We start from the raw sequence: 21,212 nt of genomic DNA, 5'->3' as shown, positions 1-21,212 counted from the left end.
TCAATACTTATGGAACCAACTGTATACTATTTTTTGTATATATTCTATTTCATACACAAATTCAATATTATTTATATATGTAATGAAATAGTATTATAAATAACTAGAGAATCAAATAAATTTTTATTCTATTAAAAATTCGATTACAGATGAATCACACTGTACCTCGTACCAGGTAAAGTCTTTTTGGTATGAGAAACTTAAACACAATGCAAATTGTGTCACTTTCAACGCAATTTCTAATGCTAGAGGAAAAATTAGCGACCGGTAGAAAATAACCGTGCGCGACTCATTAATTTTTGCTTCAGCAGGCATCGCGTTTTTCCCTAAATCGTTGTGTCTAATTTCGAGGCGTGAAGAAAGATACAGTATAATTACGCGCTTGCACCGTAAGCGTAATTAGGGTTCCGCTCGAGCCGGTTAATAAGCAAGAGGAGCAGCAGGATCGTAAATCCTTTGTACAGCTATCCACGGTCGACGCTCGCCTACCATTGCTCCTCCACTTTTCGAGGCTTTTAATTTATCAGGATTTATCTTTCGCCTCTGTTCGCTATCCCGTCAAGTATTAATTATCTCAATTCGGTTAAATTCAATTGCATCTCGAGTGAATACCATCGACGACTGTGACTGCAAACAGGAAACGAACATAAACAATGACTGAAATTCTATAAAACTTTTGAGGAAATGGATACCACTTATACTTTTAAAACTAAGACATTTATTATTAATATATAATTATAAAGTTTGTAATTTAATGGATATCTATAGTTTGAATATATGGTTAGTCATAGTTGAGTGGAAGCAATATAAACCTTTTCGATTCTCCACATTAAATCTTTTTCAAAAGAGGTTTAAAATTGTTAAGGAGAAATTCATATATTGGTAATTATATAATTAAACAGATTTCGATATGATGCTAATTTTAGGTTGATATGTATTAATTTAAACATGCATCATATATTGTATACATATTCTAATGGAATCTAATTGAAAGGTCGATAATATTTATATTATTTTTACTGATTAAGTATATTATACTCTCAAATGTCAAGGATTTCTATAACTAATTTTAATTTCATTTTATCTGAGTTTCTAAGAAAAATATAATTTCTTTCATATAAATGTTTTATCGGTCATCTATTATTCTAAGAAAATTTCTAAAAAGATACGTTGTCTAGTTTTCAAATTATTTAAAACAACCCCTAAAATTGTTGACAAAAAATTCATAAATAAACTTTTAATGATTCAATATAGCAACACCAACATCCATTACACAATTGTTAAATATTTTTAAAAAAATAATTCATCCTTAAAGTCATTGAAGTATGGAAGAGAGGTGAAATTATTTCTCAAGCAAAGAAAGTTTCAGAATATTTTTTTATTTCCACCAGGACGTACTTTTATTTATTCTGAAATTTGATCTTTAAGATCAAGGCGAAGTGTCGCGACGCTCGAACTCGAACTCGAACGACGGAAAGACTGTGTATGTGGGCGACGTGGATAGAATTTTCCTGAGAGAGTGGCGATCGCGCGTAAACGAAGGATTTAGAATGACGCGACGGCGATTCGCTACAAATAAACTCGCTAGTACGAGGAGGGATGTGATGTCACCACTAAAGGAGTACCAATGTCGTTTGTGAGTAATAAAATTTCGCGGCTACTCGCGATTTACGTACTTACCTACGTGTTCTTCGCGCTGGAACGTTCCACGGGTGAAAAATATTACTCCATACACCGTTAACAGGCACGTTCAGTAGGCTAATAAAGGTTCAGTCGTCTGGATAGTCGAATTAAGAACAGACCAACCAGAAACAATTAAAATTCTTATTTTAAATTAAGTTCACATTAAATTCAGAATTTCACGTTAAATTCAATTATATTTTGAAGTAAATTTAAAATTAAATGAAATATTCAATTAAATTATAAGTAAAACTTCAAATTAATCTTATCTTCTCTTTTTACTCTTGTTATATAAAAAATAACTGAAATTGTTGTGTACATTATTTGATAATATCGATTAATAGTAGATCAATGTTAATCGATATTTATTGGATAAATATTTTGTTGCTTCATGCTACCAAATAATTTACAACTTCAGAATAATATCATGATCTGTTAGAAAAAAAATGCTCATGGTCAAACATTTATAAATTACGGTTTAAGAGCCACCTTATATAACTTGAATTGCAGGCTTTCCACGTATATTTCCATTTCTTCGTCTCCGAAGCAGAACGAAGTTGAATATTATACTTTTAAATGTGGACGAATTAATCCTTAGATACTGACAAACAAAATGATTCCTGCCACGAATCAGTTAAAACAATGATTTTAAAAAGTTGTCGATGTAGGTTTTATTCTCTCAGTTTTTATAACGTTATGGTCGATTGAAACGTTAGACCAGAAGAAGATTGAAGTTTATATGAGCGTTATATTTTTAACGATGTCTGCCAACCACGTGACTGAGTGTTCATTTTTCGATGTCTATTTTGAAATGCTTCCTCGTTCGTTAGGATATCGAGAACATGTGAGCGCTGCTAATTAATTAATTCCTATCTGTTTTGAAATTTCTAACACTTTATATTTTTTGTGCACTTATTCATCAATATTTGCAATCTTTTCTCTTTTATTGCAGCAAGTATGTACATATTATATCTTTCATTATTTTGATTGTACACATTAAACATTTGTCCACATTATTAAATTAAAAATTCAATTAAATTGTGATATATGTATAGAAGAGAAATTTTGTTATTTGCCTATATCTGCTGCTATTGGTATTATACTGCAAAAAATGGTTACAGTTTGACTTTCTTTGAGATACTATTTAATTGTTTGAACGTAATCTAGTTTAACATTTTTAACAAGTCCTAAGTAAGTATTTTATTATTATTTCTTTCTCCATAAAGGTGATATCAACTGCAGTGTTTTATACAAATAAATAATTGTTGTATCTTTTAAATTTATTTGGTAACTCGTCGATCGATCAAAATATTAATATAAAATAACTATCCTTGTTTATATCATACACAACTTCACTCATTTTTTTCATATTATCATTCTTTTTTTTATTTCTTGTTTGATGAGTGTGTATGCTGTATAACCAATCAACAAATGATCGCAGTGATTGGAACCGGTTGTCAATACTGTCGCGTCGCATTAAATCTGTCCCAGTCGGATTGAATCGTGCTTGACATGCTGCGAGACTTGTCACAATTACTGGTCGTTTGTACGATCAACGATGCATTTAATTAGAAATCATTGACGTTTACGCGTGGATGGATAGCACTTACTGAGCGGACCCTGTTTACAAAGAACCCCCTAATTAATTTTAAATGCACCGTTAAATGTACCTAAAGGCGTTGCAACTCTTGTTTTTCGATGCCTGAAAGTGTTTTCATTGCTGCATTTACGATTTGAAAGGCGACAACGTTATCGTTAAATTTATTATTAAAGTACCAAGCAATTGGAAATCGTTATCCAACAAATATTTACAGTTCGAAATACGAAAATAAAATTGTAATTGATTTTAGTGAATTAAGAAATTAAATTCAGCATCCAGACAGTCAATACAAGTGTTATTGTTTAAAATAATATACATTGGTATAGGTATAATATACATTAGGTCCTTCGCAGTATACGGAATTTTATACAAGCAGGCAAGTGTCAAATTACATATAAACCATGGACACAACTACAATTTATTTAAACAATTGTTATTGAGTTCTTATAAATTTATAAAAATAAGAAGATTATAATTAATAAAATTTGTGTTTGCTAAATTATTTATGATCCATTGTAGTGGTTAATGCAGTTATATTATAGAAACAATTAAAAAAATAAAATCAACTCACATATGTTTTTATTTACTATATAATCTAATATTTGAGTTATGACTCAAACTAGTGCACACGTTTCTTCATTCGAGGCGTGAAATGTCGTAATTATTCCTCGTAATTTATACGAACGAAGAATAATCATGAGATCTTCAAACATAGGTATGAATGGTTGCTGGTTTGACGCACGTAAGAAACAAACAACTATTCACCAACGCAGCAATATTTCCGACTCATCGTATATCGGAATAATTATCCAGTAGTCATTGATCGCGGTTCGATACCGGTTTTCGTACAATTCATCTCACTGACTCCTTGTCCATCCATTCGTTCGTTAACCCGTCGACGTGTTTACGCGGCAGCAAACGTCGGTGGCTATTTTCACGTTAAAAAAAAATGCGGAAATTAACAATCGTCGTGGTCTCAAAGGTGGATTCGATCCTCCTACGCGTGGTATTTCGGCACGGTTCGATAAACAAACGCCGCCTACGATGGTTGCTTAATGTTCGTTTACATTTCGTTTCTAAACGATTTGAAATAGACTGATGGAACAAAAAGAAAAATCGATTGGACTGTTTCGCCAATTTTTGTGACCTGCTTCAATTTGTTGTACAGTCTAAAATCGGATATTGTACTTAACAATTCGATCAGTGGTTATTTTGTTTTTGTAAGAGGGCTGGAAGAGGGCTAAACTTGTTGCATCTTTCCGTATTCAAATTTTAGAACGTCTTGATGATTCAAATTTGCAAAGAAAATGGGAATACTATTTAAGTATGTAGGATTGTACAGTCAGTCTCGTAAGTATTCGTACCTTGTGTCTAAATTAAACGATGAGATTGACGTTCCAAATAAATGCTTCATGATAAATATTTACACAAACAAATTTTTCATATATATATATATATATATATATGTTTATAACGAATATTTATTTGGAAACATCAAACCACCATTTAATTTAGATAAATGTCTTCAATAGATATAAAAGGTACGAATATTTTTGGGACCGACTCTATATCGCGTTAAAGTATTTCCTCTATTTTGAACCAATAAGTAATTATTTTTTAACCATTTTAAACACAAATTTTACAAGTTATATTTTATTTTTAATATTTTGACTACAACTATTGATTAAAACCCATTAACTACAAGTACTTGAATGTTTCGAATGCTCTAGTGCTGGTAAACAGGTTGTAGAAGGAGGTTATTACATTTTCTTAATGTATATAAGTGACATCATTCTGGATGAGGATAAAATTCTCGTCCCCATTTTCTAATCCTATCCGACGTGTAGCTTAAGATCACCTCGTATGATTCCTTAAAAGGTACCAACCAGTCGTTTTAGTATTGCGCATTACAGTATGATCATTGCCTTTTATGAGCCCTACGATAGTAACGTCGCAGGAAATATTATCAACCTTATTAATCGTTGAGAAGTATTTACATTCGGCTTCGTTCACGTGGATAAATTTGTGTACTTTTGCTGTGGAAACCTAGGATGAGTATAAATATTTATAAGTATATTAGTAGTTCTTAAAGAAATCAAGCAAAATAACACGATGAATTAAAGTTAAGTGCACATTACTATGCAGAGACGCGAAGTTCGTTCGCTGGTCTGATTGGTGAGGGGCATAATCTCCTGCGTTATACTACAAGAATCTATTCGTTTATGTAGCAAAGTAAATATCTCGTGATGCACTGAAATAACGAAAAAAATTTATTTACAAAAATTGTTCGGTTTGTAGGGTACAATCATATGATATATTTTTTTTCGGGCCTGGAATAGTAGGGAGGAGGGATTTCAAAATCAAAATAAGTTTTTTAAATGGGACTACAAATTTTTTTTTTCATGGCCTAATAGCTTTTTTCGAAACGAATTCAACAGTATATCACATTATTTAATTTGCTGTTTCCAAACGTTAGAAATTATATTATAACTTGTAACCTTTTGAGTAGGTAATGGCAAGACATATCGGGTTGCCGTGGCTATTAGCTGTAACACTGTTGTCATTTGTTTTGATGACTTGTGATGTTTGGCTCGAATCTCATTTATACTACAAACCGAACAATTTTTGTAAATAAATTTTCTTCGTAACTTCAGTGCGTCACGAGATATTTACTTTGGTAGATAAACGAAACACACTATACTGTAGTGTAAGAAGTCTATAATACAATTTATAATCTATACTAATCCATATACAGAATTTTATAGTTTAATCGAGCTGATCACATAGCCAGCCAATTTAAAAATGAGTCAGTTAATGTGTCTAAATATAGCCTAGTAATTAAACTAAGTAAAAACATGCTAAAGCAACGATCAGTACAGAATATCACGTTTCTCAAGTTGCAAAGTTGCAAAAAAAAATTACTCACCTTACTATAAAAACGTCATAATGATCATCTTGTTCTTTTTCTGTTTGTTTAATGTAGAGCGGAGAATGGCTGAGACTGAAAGTTCTGGAGGTCCAACCAGAATTAACGAAGCTCGGTGGTTCGCTAGAAGAGGCTACCGAATTCTCGAATGCACACGACGAAGTTCTGCTTCGATTACAGGTGAATAAATTGCATTTAGTGATTTTTTAGTACTACTGGCGGGGCTCTTTACGAATAAAACATTGACAGTTGATTTCTAAGAGTTTCAAAGAGTCTGCTTAGTTCAGATCTTTAATAATTGATACATATTTGACATTTGTTTGACGAGAACTATTAAATATACCTGTTTCTAATTTTAAAGTTTTCTTTTCTATGTTCACCGAAGCTAATTCTGAAATCTAAGAAATATAGACTAGTTCAAAAGTTATTACTAATACGTTACTTCAAACGATAGTACTAATATACTAGTTCAATAAGTAGTACTATTTCTAAAACAGCTGTAAAATCAACATTTTTTAATATTTTGAATAATCCTTCGATATATAATTAAATATAGCTACTAATCAGGATACGAATATCTGATTAAAAATATCTATCAACGTTATGCGTGGATAATTTAATTTTCTTTAAAACGCAAAGATTACTTCAAATGCATCGCTTTGGACATCTTCATAAATTGTAATATTCCAAACACACAAATCGAAAATATTTCTACTGATTATCAGTTTGTACATGTTAAACTACTACAAGGACAAATTAATAAAAATAAAAGAATCTTTCGTTAGCAACAAAGAAACCAGAAATGTCTCTACTGGTTACAATTTTGAATGTATCAGAGTTTAGCATATACAAAATAATAAGAAGAAAAATATTTTCTATCTGTTTGTTAGAAATACCACAGTTGAAGAGAATGTCCAAATAGGTCAACCATAGGGAATCTTCCACCATTGATACGAAAACACTATAAACAAAGATCACAACGGAGGTCTAATTGCCGAAGTAAATACATTGTTTGAAATTTCTGATCTCAGAGCAAACAGAGTCCAGTGGAGGAGCTGCTGCGGCAGGCTGATCAGTTGATTTCGAACCAAAGGCCAAGAGCGGAAGTGTACGCTGCGATGGCGGAGACTTTGGGCCAGGCATGGCGCGACGTGAACGAGCTTCTGGAACGCAGAAAACAGATCCTTGACTCCAACGTGTTGTTTCAATGGTGTGCAAAGCAGCAGACTCCTTACTATCGCGAGAAACGAAAACATCGAACCTGTCTCGAAACAAATAAAAAATTGTGCGGATCCAACAAACAAATCAAAGATAAATACTGTAGATGTTTTCTTGTGAAACGTAAACACAATTTAAAATCAGAATATATTTCATTCATCGATGTATGGTTTAAAGAATGTAAACAAGACATGATAAAATTGATTAAGATTAAGACATGGAGGAGTGAGAAAAATTATTTCCTATAGAAAGGAGTCTGCAACTTTTCTATTGAAAAGTTGTTTTTTGTAAACAATCTGATCTACTGGCTAACATCCATGAAATATGCTATTATTCTCTATGATTTATTCTCTACGTTCACTCCTTCAAATAGTTATAGATGTAAGCTTTGTTCGTTTAACGGGAAACACTATCAAACAGTGTTATTTAATCCCTGTGTTAAAGCACATAAGGCATTTTCAGTCTACAGCAACATTTCCATTTGACACCCCAAGATATATTACTTGGGTCGACCAACAAGCATTCAATCTGTCTATTTTTCCATGTTTTTCGAAGCTACTTCTGAAACCTAAGAAATGTAAAATAGAAATTGGTTCATTTGAAACAATCATAAGTTGAGTGACTAGTTCAAAAGTTATTACTTATTCAGAATAAGGTAGTACTATTCCTCAAACAGCTGTAAAATCAATATATTTTAATATTTTGAATAATCCTTCGATATACTATAATTAAGTATAGCTAAAAATTAAGATGCATCAAGCATTCAATCTGTTTCAACAAAAACGCGAACCAACCTCAATTTCTATTTAAAATTTAAACTGTAATTTTTACAATACAGTCATTTATATCAACATTGAAATCTTGCAAGTAGATTAATAATACTCGTGCGTGATTTTAGTCGAGCGGAAGAATGTCGTGAAAACATGAGAGCCCTAGAAATGGCTTGCAACGACACGCTGCTACCCATTGAGATCGAAGCGGTGAAAAATTTCTTATCGAAGATCCACGATCTTCGGAAGAACATGCTGGAGGCACTGATGGGCGCCTTGCAGGAGGGAAAGAATTTGTTGGACAGATTGAAGGAGATCGCGAACGAAGGTACCTTGGACTCCAGGCCGGACAGGATCAAACTGGAAGCTGATCACGGTGAGCGGCTGCAATTAATGTTTCCGCTGGAAAAACGTTTAATTATAATCAATGTTCGCCATTTTCTTTGAGCCAGTTCCCTTTCGCTTTTATTTAATCGATGACATAATTGATGTGTGCCGTTCGCGTGCCGGCACGTTCCATCGTGCTTCGTGGTACACGAACGCGGATACAAATAAACAAGCTTTTCTGCAGTCAAACGGTATGCAGGGTGTCTGGGATTCTCAGTTCGGCTTATCTGCCAATTTTGCACAACATTCGTGCGCTCGAATCGTTGGAAAATGATAATACATTGATATGATTAGAGATCTAGAGTATCGTTGAAATGTATCAGGAATTAATCAATTTTTCCAAATTGCTCTGATAATCGACAAATGTTTCGTATAATAATAATGATAAGAAGAAGAAGAAAATAGAGAATATATATTTTGAGTGGATACAGGTAGACATCAACCGTAGTGAAAGATTTTTAATTAGGAATTAATTAATTTAATGTGTGTTTCAAGATAAGGAATTTCATGTCTGAAAAGTTTGTAAGGTTATTCCAAAGAATTTTGATTTTAGATTCGAAATGGGAAGTATTTTCCAAGTGGGGTTTTAGAATTTTGTTTTTTTATTAAAGTTCAAGTGGTACGGAATATACCATTTTCTTTTATTTTAGAATTAAACATGATAGATAGTATCCTGTAACTGAAATCTTAAAAACTGTTTGTATCTTAATTTTAATAAAGTAGTTCTAGTAGCCACAGAAAAAAAGGATTAATCAATTTAAATTAAGTGTAAAAATTAATTCTGTGTTTCTATAATCAACTATTTATGATTTCAATTTAACCAGATATATTTACTCGTCATTTTGGTACATTAACGTATGAACCTTCATCCTTCTATCTACATATATGAACTTTAATAGTAGCATATAATAACAAAATGTGATTAAATATTTCTACTTAAACTAAAGTTACATATGAGTGTAAATAAAGGCACATGATTAATTTCCACACCTAAATTTGACATTATATAGAAATTTATATTGAACTAGATATCGTCTGATAATAAAAGGAATTTTTCTTATCATCCCTGTGTAGCCGTATTAAAAGTTGAAAGATGGTTGGAGGAGCTCCACGACAGAAGACGACTGATCGAAACGTCGTTTCGTAGCAGAAAGACTCAATTGGAACAATGCCTGGCTCTGGCTCTGCTGGCGACGGATCTACGCGATCTCGAAGAGATCCTGAACGACAGGATTGCTGCTCTTTCGAGTACCTGCGATCAGCTAGGAGATTCCGCGTCCAGCGCGGAAATACTCCTATTCGAACTGAAAAAGTTGCAGGCCGAAGCGAAGGTATTGTTTAACAATGAAACTGCGTTATTTCTGTGCCGAATTCCTTTTTTTTTTTTTAATGAATTTTCCTTTGGAAATCAATTTTGTTATAAAACTATGTTATAACAAATTTAAAAATAAAATATATAGTTTCGTATTTAAACATACTAGCAGTAGTTCAAATATTTTTTCATTTTTTAAAATTAAATAGAACTCATTTCTTCCAAACGAATCTCTTTTTTAAATGTTTTGATCACAAAACTACGTCGTAATAAATTTTAAAATAATGTTAAACTAATACATAAATTTAAACATGAAGCTTTAGTGCAACAACAGCAAATGAATATTATTTATTTAGATAACGAACAGTAGAACAATACTATATATTTAACAATAAAAGTAAGCGATGGTTTATGATGATTTTCCTTATTTTTATTGTTTTTATAGGATAATGTCTTGAAACTTTGATGATTGTAGGAGTTCCAAGACAGATCGATCAAGATAACGAAGTCGACCGAACGATTGGTGTCATCGGGACACTTTGCCGGCGAGCAAGCGACAGAACAAGCTTATGCCATCCTCGGCGCCGCGGCTGATTATGTCAACGACTTGGATCAGTATGAGGCGTTGCTCAATAGGGCCGTGACCTTCTTTGATTCGGCGCGATCGGTGAGCATTGACCTCGTGCACTTGGTCTGCTTCATATCCTCATGTTGCTCAAGTCGTATATTTTATTCAGAGATTTTAAATGTATAATTTCCCAGAAGGTCATCTGAAGGTCAATATATTGTATATATTAGAATTTGTTTTTCTATTGGCTACATATAACAGTAATACAAATATCTCATTCTATTTGAAAGAAGTCGATGACCTTAAAGTCTCGAGAAACAACCGTGAAACAAATGGCACCTTTATCACAATATTTGCCCTTTCAAAATATACATTGTATTGGTGTGTAGGTGTACACTTCTTACGACCTTGAACCTTCGAGAAACAACTTTGAAACAAATGACTCCTTCAGCACAATATTTATCAGTATGAAATAAATATCGTATTGATGTATGCACTTCTTACCATCATATTACTTTTAACATTTAAAAAAGTTTAAAATTTTCAAGTTTGAGCAAGGACAAGCGGTGTGTACGATCGAATATCGATTTAGAATAGCGATCATTACCTCGTAGGCCCTCACGAAACTGGATCAACTAGAGATCCAGCTAGTGACGACGGAGCATCCCCCATTCTCGACAGGATTAGCGCGTTTCCATGCTCAAATGGTCGCCACCATAGAAGACGTAACCTCGAAACCATTAGCGGAAGGATACGCCCTCCTCGATGTCACAGGAAGAGGAGCGCCTGGCGCCGAGGTCAGACAGATTAATTATGATTTATAATTGCGTGGAATTCGTCGACAGTCTCTCAATGAAATTCTCTGCGAATGGTTATTGTGTGTACCTTCCCTTTGAGGCACCCCTTATAATATTCGATTTATTATTATTGTCATTATAGAAAGGGATTATGCTCTTTGGATTAAAGTATCTCTTCGTACAAATCAGTATGGTTTTAAAGAATAAATTAGTTTTGTAATTTCTATAATATTGAGAGACTTGTTCTGTCAGAATTATTAGTCGGTAATGACATTCCAAGCAATCTATTTATACTGTATCAATTTTCTTGGTTCTACAATATCTACATATTTTTATAATACGAAAAATTAAGAAATACTTTGAGTAATTTTACGGTACTATAGTAATACAAATACATAAGTATGAAGTTTGACCGATACAATATATCCAGATATAGATACGTATAAACATGCAATTTTTTAAGTATTTCAAATATTCCAAAAAGAATTATTTCTATATAACTATACTTATATTTTATTATTTGTTGAATTCTGTACTCGTATATTTGCATAATTGTCATAATATCGTTGTAACATGCCCCAAAATATTTCCTACTTCGTCGTATTAAAAATGTAATTATTATATAAGGATCGGAATAGGTATGTCTAATAAACATAAAAAGACATTAATGATTAACACTTTAAATTATTATCTGTAAACTGTTCAAGTACATGTTAAATATTTTACAAAAATGTTCAATTACCTCCAGATTTAATTATCAATCTCACTCCATAACTGTTCGTGCACTCCATGCCTGTTCCTTTACTTTAATCTACTCCCACCTTCTTTATTCTTCAGGGTGTGAAACGGACGGTGGAGGAACTGGAGAACCGAAAGATTCGCCTAATGGAGCGATGCACTGCTCACGAGAAAGAGAACCTCGAGATATCTAGAACCATAAACACGTTTCTGGACAAACGCGACGAGCTACGAAAATGGCTGTCGAGCATCCCCGAGGCGTTTCTTCAGGGTCATCAGGACATGGGCAGTGACGTTCCCATGGCAGAAGATTTCTGTCGATTGCATCGTCAGCTACTAAACGACCTTGAGAGAAGATCTGGCGAGGTCCGGAATCTCGAGTTCGAGATACTCCCTATCAAAGATCGACTGGAGGAGTCACAAAAGATAGAATTGCAGTCGAAGGTCGCCGACCTTGAGAATTCTTGGTCGAAAACGAAGGACCTGGTAGCGACGAGAATCGATTTGGGAACGCTTTACTGCCAATTTCACGTGGACGCCGAAAAATTGACGAGGGAAATTGAATCCATTGAAAATGAACTGACGAGGCATACGGATGTCTTCGACGAGGTCAAAGTTGAGGAGCTAGAGAGACGATGGAAGGACTTGCAGCCGCTTTATGCGAAACTCTCTAGCAATGGAAAGACATTCCTGGACGCTGCTGTGAAGGTGAGTTGATTTTTAATTATATTTTCATTCATTTATTTGCTTTTGAGATGATTTTTATTTGTATTACTGTGTATATTATATATTTGTGTGACTGTAACGATTTAAACGCGGAGGAAATTAGTTTATTATTAATTCCTAAATTACTTGCTAGCAAATATAGTTGAGAAGTCATTAATAAATAAGATTTTGCTTCTGCAATTAAAGAAAAATACTAATTTATGAAAACAATTTCTTGTCAAGGAAAAAGAAATTAAATGAATTTTAAAAAGGGAGAATTTATCATAAATCATATAATGAAATTATAAAATAATATGCTAAAATATTTTTTCAGATCGACGACCCCTATCTCGACGTACACAGAGCCTGTTTGTGCGTTCAGACACTTTTGGATAAGTTCGCTAATAAGCAATTGCAATTGAAAAGAGTCACCAGCGAAATTTTAATGGAAAAACGCATCGAGTACGAGCGAAAGATTGAAGAAAGTACAAAGGTAACTGAACTGATACCATTCATTACATAATACAATATTTAGAACCAGAAGTGGTTGATAATGATCACGAACATCAAAGGACAGTCATTGATCTTTATTTATATTTAAAATTGTAATAATTATTACAATCTCCATTGGTCCAACTACTACAAAGTCAAACAACTCTCATTTTCTACAGTTTCCTTTTTATGGATATTAATGACTAACTTCAGGTTCTAATTTTTTCAATTACAAAAGCAATATTTCGTTCAAATCTTTATTTATAATTTGATGCCTATTTGCGATAGTCAAACTTTGAAAATATTATTTCGTCGATTTGTTCAGACATTAGAGACAATTACGACATACAGCGAGCAACTGTATCCAGTGATAAGAACTCAGTCCTCCGAAACAATGGACATTCTCCAGGACTTACAAAGTTCGAAACTTCGCGTTCCGTTCGAGTTAAACAAAGCAGTGAAGGAATTGGACTCTAGAATTAGAAGCATGAACACTTTGGGTCAGAAAGGTACTTAAGCGAACACGTAAATAAGAAGAAAGGTTTATTGAATGATATCTAATTCATTTATCAAAAATATTAATGCAGGAGACGCACAAGTTGCCGAAGAGATCATGAAGAGACTTCAACAGGCGCACTCGAATATGCGTACGACAGCTACTGACTATGAAATTCTCCTGGACTCGTTGATATCCATTTTCCAGAACATCGAAGATGTAAGATGTTGCATCATGATCCGTTTTTAATAATAAACATTGATAAATAAATAATAGTAAACGTTTTAACTATGAATAGAATAGAAATGATTAATATAATCTATAAGAAATACGAAATTCTGTAAGCATCTAAGATCACTAAAACATGAATAATGTATTCCAAATATACATATATTTTGGTTATATAAAATATTTCAATTTTTTCACTCGTTATAGGTTGAATAAAAATTAAAGTCAACAATAGTATGACTCTATGTATTGAATAAAAATCAAAATTTAATTTCTGAAATGATGATATACCTACATATGCTGTATAAAAGTTAAAATTTAAATTTTAGGATGATATTCTATATCGAATGAAAATACGAATCTATTCTATTATTACATGTTAAGTACAAATTAGAACCTAAATTCGAAAATTATATTACGTACATCTCATGCTCCGTGAATAATACTTTGTTCAAATAATAACCTATTGTTCGAATTAAATTTTACTTGCGATTACTAAAACTTATATATTGTGTAAGTTCCGCCAAATTAATTTTTCTATTTCGTTCAAGATCAAGCGCGAAATCGATCAGCTGAAGATTCAGGCGGAGCGTGTAATGTCCCTGAAGAGCATACATGAGGTGGAAACCGCATCCAGCGAGCTAGACATGAAAAAGAAGGTGATCAACGATCGATTGGGTCAACTGAACGCAAAAACGGAAGAAGTAGTAGCTACGATCAGGAAACAGGAACCACCAGAGGCTGCTGCTCAGGACATTGAAAAATTGAACCACGCAGCGTTGTTGGCGGTGATCGATTTTACTTTTTACGAGTGTCAGATGAAGCAAATCGAGGAGCATCGACGAACCTGCGTGTTCGCGGAAGATCTAGAGAGGATCCACAGCGAGCTACACGACCTGAACGAACACCTGAGATCGGTGGATGCGAAGATTGGCGAAAATCTTCAGGTAGTCAGGAACGCTGCTGCTTCTTTCGTGCAGTTTGAGAAAACTGTCAAGGTAAGAATTTAGTTTCGTTAGTTAATCCATACTTGATCTTAATAAAACGACATATTTCAATTTACTTTTTTGACTTCTTTGTAGATCCTTTCGCAAAATGAGGTAAATTTTATTTCGTGTATAAGCAGAATACACGTTATTAAAGTAATTATGTCTGTTACATACGTTTCTTAAGTTAAATAAATGTAACATTGTGTAGATAATATTAAAGAAGTAGAAAAGAATTTTTTAATTAGCACAGTATTTATATTAATTAAAAACGTAAGAGTTATAAATTTAGTCAGATTGTACACATTTGGATCATTTTAATGTAACCCAACAATATTGTTTATATTTCGAAAAGGACTTACAAGGATGTTAAAAAGAGATGTAAATAAACAAAATTAGTTTGCGATGGACTCATTCTATGTATGGCAAAATTTCGTTTTCTATGAAACGTTTGCTGAAACGATGTAATCTCTGTTGTTGAATTTTAAGTGTTTTCTAATTGCAATTAACAGTGTTAAACATTTATTGTTTAATGCGCTTGACATAGGAAACTGTGTTAAACTGGTGAGTGAAGAATTACATAAATCATTTCTTGAAAAGTTAATATAAACTAATTTTCTAATTCACTTCTTATTATAATTTTTATGACAATTACACATTTGTGTTATTATGTACTGAAGTACATATATCAATCTTATGGTCCAAGCCATAATTTAATATAGAATCAGATTAATTCCATCATATTGGCTCGATGAAGCTTATCAATATATAATCTCTTCATCAAGTTTATCTTCCAGTTTTCATCAACGTAGTTCGCATTCTTAGATTCTAGAGGAAAGGATCGAGACATTCATAAAAACGACGGAGGAATCCGTTTCCGTTCTAACGCCACAAATTGCGAGTGACATTTCCTCGTTGAGAGAAAGGTGGAGAAACCTTAGGGAGAAGGTAGAAGAAACGAAAAAACGTATGAACCTGAGTGTGGACTATTTCGTACTTTTGGAGGAAGCTAAAGACTGGAATAGAACGGGTAGCAAATTGTTGATGGCGATCGCGAGGAAAGCGACCATGGTGAAAGCACCGAAAGACGCAACGGAGTTGCTTCAGGAAATCGAAGAGTATTTAAAACCGGGCGAAGAGATGCAGGAGAAGAGGATCGAGAAGTTGAAGCAACTGTCGACTATTGTTTTCGGTAAGTTCAAGCACGTTTATTTGAATATAAAGAGTTTTCCTAAAAGGGGTTTAAGATTAGAAATAAAAAAACAACTAACCAATCCCAAATAAAATAACATAACAATAGAATACATGTATAAAAAAGTAAAATTAAAAAGATATCAATGGAATCAATTAAACTTGTCTGAACTTACAACAGGTACGGACAGACTGCCGCAATTCAACGAGGTGATTGTTGAGAATCGTCAGATGCTGGACTCGTTCGCCGTCGTTTCCTCGGAGTTGCGCACACTGGCGGAGAACTTGAGGAATACCGAGGATTTACGCGAGAAGCTACGAATCGAGAAACAGGAAACAAACGAGCAGTTGCAGGCCGCCAAGGAAGTGATGGCAGCTGCGGAAGCAGCCAGGCAGGAGGCTGAGAACGCTAGGAAAATCGCTGAGAAACTCGCGGCAGAAACGTTGGAGAAGGCTACGATGGAAGCAAAGAAGATGAAAGAGGAGAGGGAAACCCAAAAGGTTTCTGCACCACCGTTGTGCTCGGTGTCTGCGCAGACTGAGAAGATAGAAACTATTAAAGACGGGAGTTTCGTCAAAGAAAGTGTCACTTCGTCCATCACCACTAAAGAAATACACATTTTGCAAAAGGTATGTTGCACAAGATGCATGTTTCATAGGATACATGCTGCAAATCATGAATCTGTCATTTTATATAATAATTAATTTTTCATTATGAATTTTAATCGCGATTCTTACAATGAATAACACTGTTCCAAAAATTCTTTAACTGTGCAACAATAAACAACAATGAAAATAAGTAGAAGTAAAGTTTAGGTGTGCTAATGAATACCACAAACCACTTTAAACAAGTTCAAACTTGTGACTACATGTCATTTTCTTGTAAGTTTTCGTAATTATCTTCCAGTTCCAATTATGTAGATACTGTCCTTCTTAGATTAATTGTCTTAACACTTTACCAACTGGTAGCGGTTCAAGATCCTATGCCCTTCTCACCGGCCGCTCGGCACCAAATCTTCCCTGACACCGGGAATTGTATAAAAATACAAGAGCTTACAGAGCAAAGCAACTTGTATCTCAATTCAAAGTAACAAATACTTGCTAGTTACCATAGCAGTTACCGGTCGGTGAGCGTTGGGGACGAAAAGTCGATTAATCGGCTACCGGTCGGTAAAGTGTTAATTAATCATCTTTTAATATTTGAGAAAAATGAAGTTTTATGATTTTAGTTGTTCCATCTTAGCTTTATTATTTTTTGGAAGGTAAATATAACCAGGAAATGTATGGTTGACGTAACAATAAATTAAATGCAACAATTTATAAATAAAATTTTATTCACATCTTTTGGTTATACTATCCTACAAAGACAGGATTCCTACTTGTTTCAATCATATTATTTCAGTGAAAAGCGATGTAGCTCGAGCTAATACTCGTACAAGAAGACGAAACATAACAATATTCAATATTTATTTATATAATTACCTCACTATCATAATTAAAATTGTATTTTAGACGGAGATCGAGGAGACAGTTCCAGTGGTTCAACGCGAGCCAAGTCCATTGAAGAAAGTCGCTACAAAAGACATACACGAGCAATCTTATGAAACACTCCCGAAGGAAGAGGTTCTACCCTTAGCTCCAGAGTTCTCCATCCCCCTGAACGATGCCACGGTTCAAGAGGGCGAGAAGTTCACCTTTCAGTGTAACCTTATCGGTCATCCATTGCCAGAAGTGGTTTGGTACAAGGATGGAATTTCAATCCTAAATAATCCAGATTATTTGACCACTTACGTGCAAGGTTCTTGTACCCTGACGATCGAGGAGACCTTTGCCGAGGACTCTGCCAAATACACCTGCAGAGCGTTCAATATCGCTGGTTCGGCTGAAACAACTGCTACGTTGACTGTCAGTGGTAAGACTTTTATTCTGAGTACTTCTTGCGAGAATTTATGCGTAACTTAAGTTACTACTGCATAATTAACACTGTATTTCTCAAACGATAATCCCCTGTTACAGAATTGTCTTTAGAAAATTCTTCAGGCAAAGAAAAATAAATTTCATACTGGAAAATTATATATCAAAACAAGCATGTAGGCATGGGAGTTCAATACGTATAGTAAATCGCAATTTAAAACATTAATATAATGTAAAATGTAAGAGGAGGAAGAATTATATTTTAATGTATTCTTTTCTCACAAACTTGGAATGTCTATTAGAAAGATAAAAGAAAATTCATGTAATACAGAGTAATTAAAAAATAATTGAATAGTTACTAGCAAGGAAGTACACTAAATAAGCACACGCCGACTTTTATCAAAATATAGAAGATAATTTGAAAAAAAAAAAAAAAATAGTTGACATGTATCTTTTTTAAAGTTGGGGGTGAAAAATATGTTTCTGTAATTAAATAACTTGGAAATTAGAGGAGTTATTTAATTTAATTTAAACAAATAATTGCTTAATTATTTGGTTAAATACAATAATATATAAAACAAAATTGTACTTTGAAAAATTAAAGACACTTTATTACTCTTCAGTCGCTGTATAATATAAAACTTAAATTTATAGAGACTGCACCGGAAGAACAACCGAGTCCACCAGTGTTTGTAAAAGAGTTGGTGCCATCGGTGGTAACGGAAGGCGCATCTCTTCGGATGGACTGTGTCGTCGAGGGCAATCCTCTGCCCACCGTACAGTGGTACAAGAACGACACTAATATCGACAATTCGCCCGACTACGTCATCACTTACAACAATGGCGAAGCTGTTTTGAAGTTCGATGAAGTGTTCCTGGAGGACAAAGCCACTTACACGTGCAAAGCCGCGAATCGATTGGGTCAAGCTTCTACTTCTGCTTCTCTGACTGTGGAAGGTAAGATAATTAAGCAGTAATTAATATTGTAAGGAGAAAGAAAAATTCGTCCGTACCCAAATAACACTTTTCTTATATTTTGATGAACATATCGTGGACGAAAGAATTTGTTCTTCAATAATCGCACTATAATATTATAGTTACAAGGCTCAATTAATTAGAACACAATTCATTCTTTATTTTGCTAAATATATTCACAAAGAAACGTGCTATTGATTGAACTAATATTGCAGAGAATTTATTTTCACGTACGTTTCATTCACTTTAACAATTGGGAAAACGAAAAAACTATTGGAAATTTATTAAAGCTATACTGCACGGTGCTAACGAAAACTAACATTGTATTAATCAAATAAATACAATAGCCTTAGAACTGCTTCATAAGCTCTTCCCTCTGTATCATTTTTTGAACCTACAATGAAACGAGATATACAATTCATACCTGTTGAATTATTTCAATTATAAACTTACTCTTACCGACAACAAAGAGTATCTTGCTTTCCGGATGAAATATCTATCTTGTACTGATTTGCAAAACGTTCGAAGATTTGTTTTATGTTTATTTTCAGCGGTGCCGATTAGCCAGGAGAAACCACGTTTCGTGACACCCCTATCGAACGCGATGGGAAGGGCAGGCCAGAGGGTGAAACTCGAATGCGAAGCAACAGGAACACCCATGCCAACGATGACCTGGTATCACGATGAAAGACCTGTCGAGGAGACCACGAAATTAAAGGTAAAATCTTGCACGAAAATGAATATACACAGTGCACTCTAATACAGTCATTCCTATAAGTATTCGTGCCTTCTCTACGTATTGAGGAAAATGTAATTGTAAATAAAATGATGGGTTCGATGTTTCGAAATAAATATTTTATTATAAATATCTATATGTATATTATAATTAAAAATGTATTTGGAAACATCAAACCTATCATTTATCTTAGAAAAATCTCTTTGATAGACATAAGAGTAAATATTTCTGTTTAAACTAGACATATGAATAAAAGAAATGTAGAAAAATAGTTTCTGCATGTAATAATTGTCAAGTACAATTGTAATCTGTTAGAAGAACAACAATAAGCAAAATTTGTGAGCTACTGAACTTCGTATATCTAGATAAGTTGTAATGCCTCTTTGGTTAATACTTATATCTATATAGATTCATTATAACGAAAATCAGGTTGAGAACTTATAATATTACAAATTTACCATACCAAAATGTTGATTAAATATCTCTACTTAAACTATAGATAACCGATTCAAGAAAAAGACACAGAATTAATTTTAACACCTAACACATTTAAAGGAGGGTGTTAAGAAATGCCCATTTTTGGCATCGTCTGCAAATGAAAAATTCATGCAGGATCCTGTAGTGTGTCTCCCAAGGAAGACAAAATGTCGGTATCACTTTCCCGAGAAACGATGGGAAAGTTGTCAAAAATACGTTCAAAGTATGAATCTGATGATAACGGAACTTACGTATATTTTACATTTCGTCGTCTTCTTCTTCGGATATAGAACTGTCCTCGAAATATTTAACGACTTTTTATACGTCCTGCGATTACTTCGACATTATATTGATATTTTGTAATGAATTTCAATTCATTAACTTGTTCAACTGTTAATGGTTTCCGAGTTTCCACTACAGAGAATCGAAAGCCACGATCCGCAAGGAAAATATCAAATACCCGGTTCAAAGTAACTTAATCGAGAGTATCGAAACGTTTTAAAAATGATTAATAATTAAAATGACAGCGGAGATTTTGAATTTCAAGTCGCAGTACAATCATACAATATTGATTTAAAAAAATACCAGATAGATGTGGAACCAATTAACGCCATTTTACTTCAAACGAAACTGCATTCACTACATTCAAATAATTTAAAATACTTTGTATATGTATTAATTGATAAAAGTAAAACCGCACTGGGAGTCATACTTGCACACTCATGTGGATGCAAAGTTGGAGTACGCGTTGTTGGTTGCTGTTCCCATGTAGCCATGATTATATGGTACTTTGGATTTGCTCGATATCAAGCTTCAATTCACTTGCCTGCTGAGTTCCTTAATACTTATTTCGAAAACGGTTCGATATCCGAAGAAGAAGACGACGAAATGTAAAATATACGTAAGTTCCGTTCTCATCACATTCATACTTTGAACGTATTTTTGACAACTTTCGCATCGTTTCTCGGGAAAGTGATACCGACATTTTTTGTTCCTTGGGAGACACTCTAAAAGAC

At 33.6% G+C, this 21,212-nt stretch overlaps 1 protein-coding gene and 1 long non-coding RNA gene across 13 annotated transcripts in view; one reads left to right on the top strand and one right to left on the bottom strand.

Annotated features, from left to right (window-relative positions):
• LOC128895119 (uncharacterized) overlaps window positions 1-2,323 on the bottom strand; it is a 3,382-nt gene extending 1,059 nt beyond the window's left edge. Inside the window, exons 1-3 of the long non-coding RNA XR_008461718.1 lie at window positions 2,170-2,323; window positions 1,681-1,777; window positions 368-627 (exon numbers count right to left, since the gene is read on the bottom strand). This is a non-coding gene — a long non-coding RNA (uncharacterized LOC128895119). The remainder of the gene's footprint in view (window positions 1-367; window positions 628-1,680; window positions 1,778-2,169) is intronic.
• The window catches only part of LOC128895072 (titin), a 109,633-nt gene that overhangs the window by 46,055 nt on the left and 42,366 nt on the right, over window positions 1-21,212 (top strand). For all 12 annotated transcript variants that reach the window (XR_008461690.1, XR_008461691.1, XR_008461689.1 and 9 more), the window contains 16 exons: window positions 6,264-6,386; window positions 7,238-7,416; window positions 8,323-8,570; window positions 9,656-9,912; window positions 10,369-10,560; window positions 11,076-11,258; window positions 12,096-12,704; window positions 13,036-13,194; window positions 13,519-13,702; window positions 13,781-13,908; window positions 14,469-14,915; window positions 15,729-16,095; window positions 16,276-16,724; window positions 17,607-18,006; window positions 18,663-18,965; window positions 19,535-19,701. Coding sequence is in view for 9 of the 12 variants with exons in the window: in XM_054157314.1 (XP_054013289.1) it covers window positions 6,264-6,386; window positions 7,238-7,416; window positions 8,323-8,570; window positions 9,656-9,912; window positions 10,369-10,560; window positions 11,076-11,258; window positions 12,096-12,704; window positions 13,036-13,194; window positions 13,519-13,702; window positions 13,781-13,908; window positions 14,469-14,915; window positions 15,729-16,095; window positions 16,276-16,724; window positions 17,607-18,006; window positions 18,663-18,965; window positions 19,535-19,701 (4,395 nt within the window). In the remaining 3 variants the exon portion in view is untranslated. The remainder of the gene's footprint in view (window positions 1-6,263; window positions 6,387-7,237; window positions 7,417-8,322; window positions 8,571-9,655; window positions 9,913-10,368; window positions 10,561-11,075; window positions 11,259-12,095; window positions 12,705-13,035; window positions 13,195-13,518; window positions 13,703-13,780; window positions 13,909-14,468; window positions 14,916-15,728; window positions 16,096-16,275; window positions 16,725-17,606; window positions 18,007-18,662; window positions 18,966-19,534; window positions 19,702-21,212) is intronic.

Source organism: Hylaeus anthracinus, unplaced genomic scaffold, assembly GCF_026225885.1.
Source record: "Hylaeus anthracinus isolate JK02 unplaced genomic scaffold, UHH_iyHylAnth1.0_haploid 4, whole genome shotgun sequence".
NCBI classification, from domain to species: Eukaryota; Metazoa; Arthropoda; class Insecta; order Hymenoptera; family Colletidae; genus Hylaeus; species Hylaeus anthracinus.
Note: the sequence above shows the minus strand (reverse complement) of the source record. Positions and strands in the feature narration are given on the sequence as shown.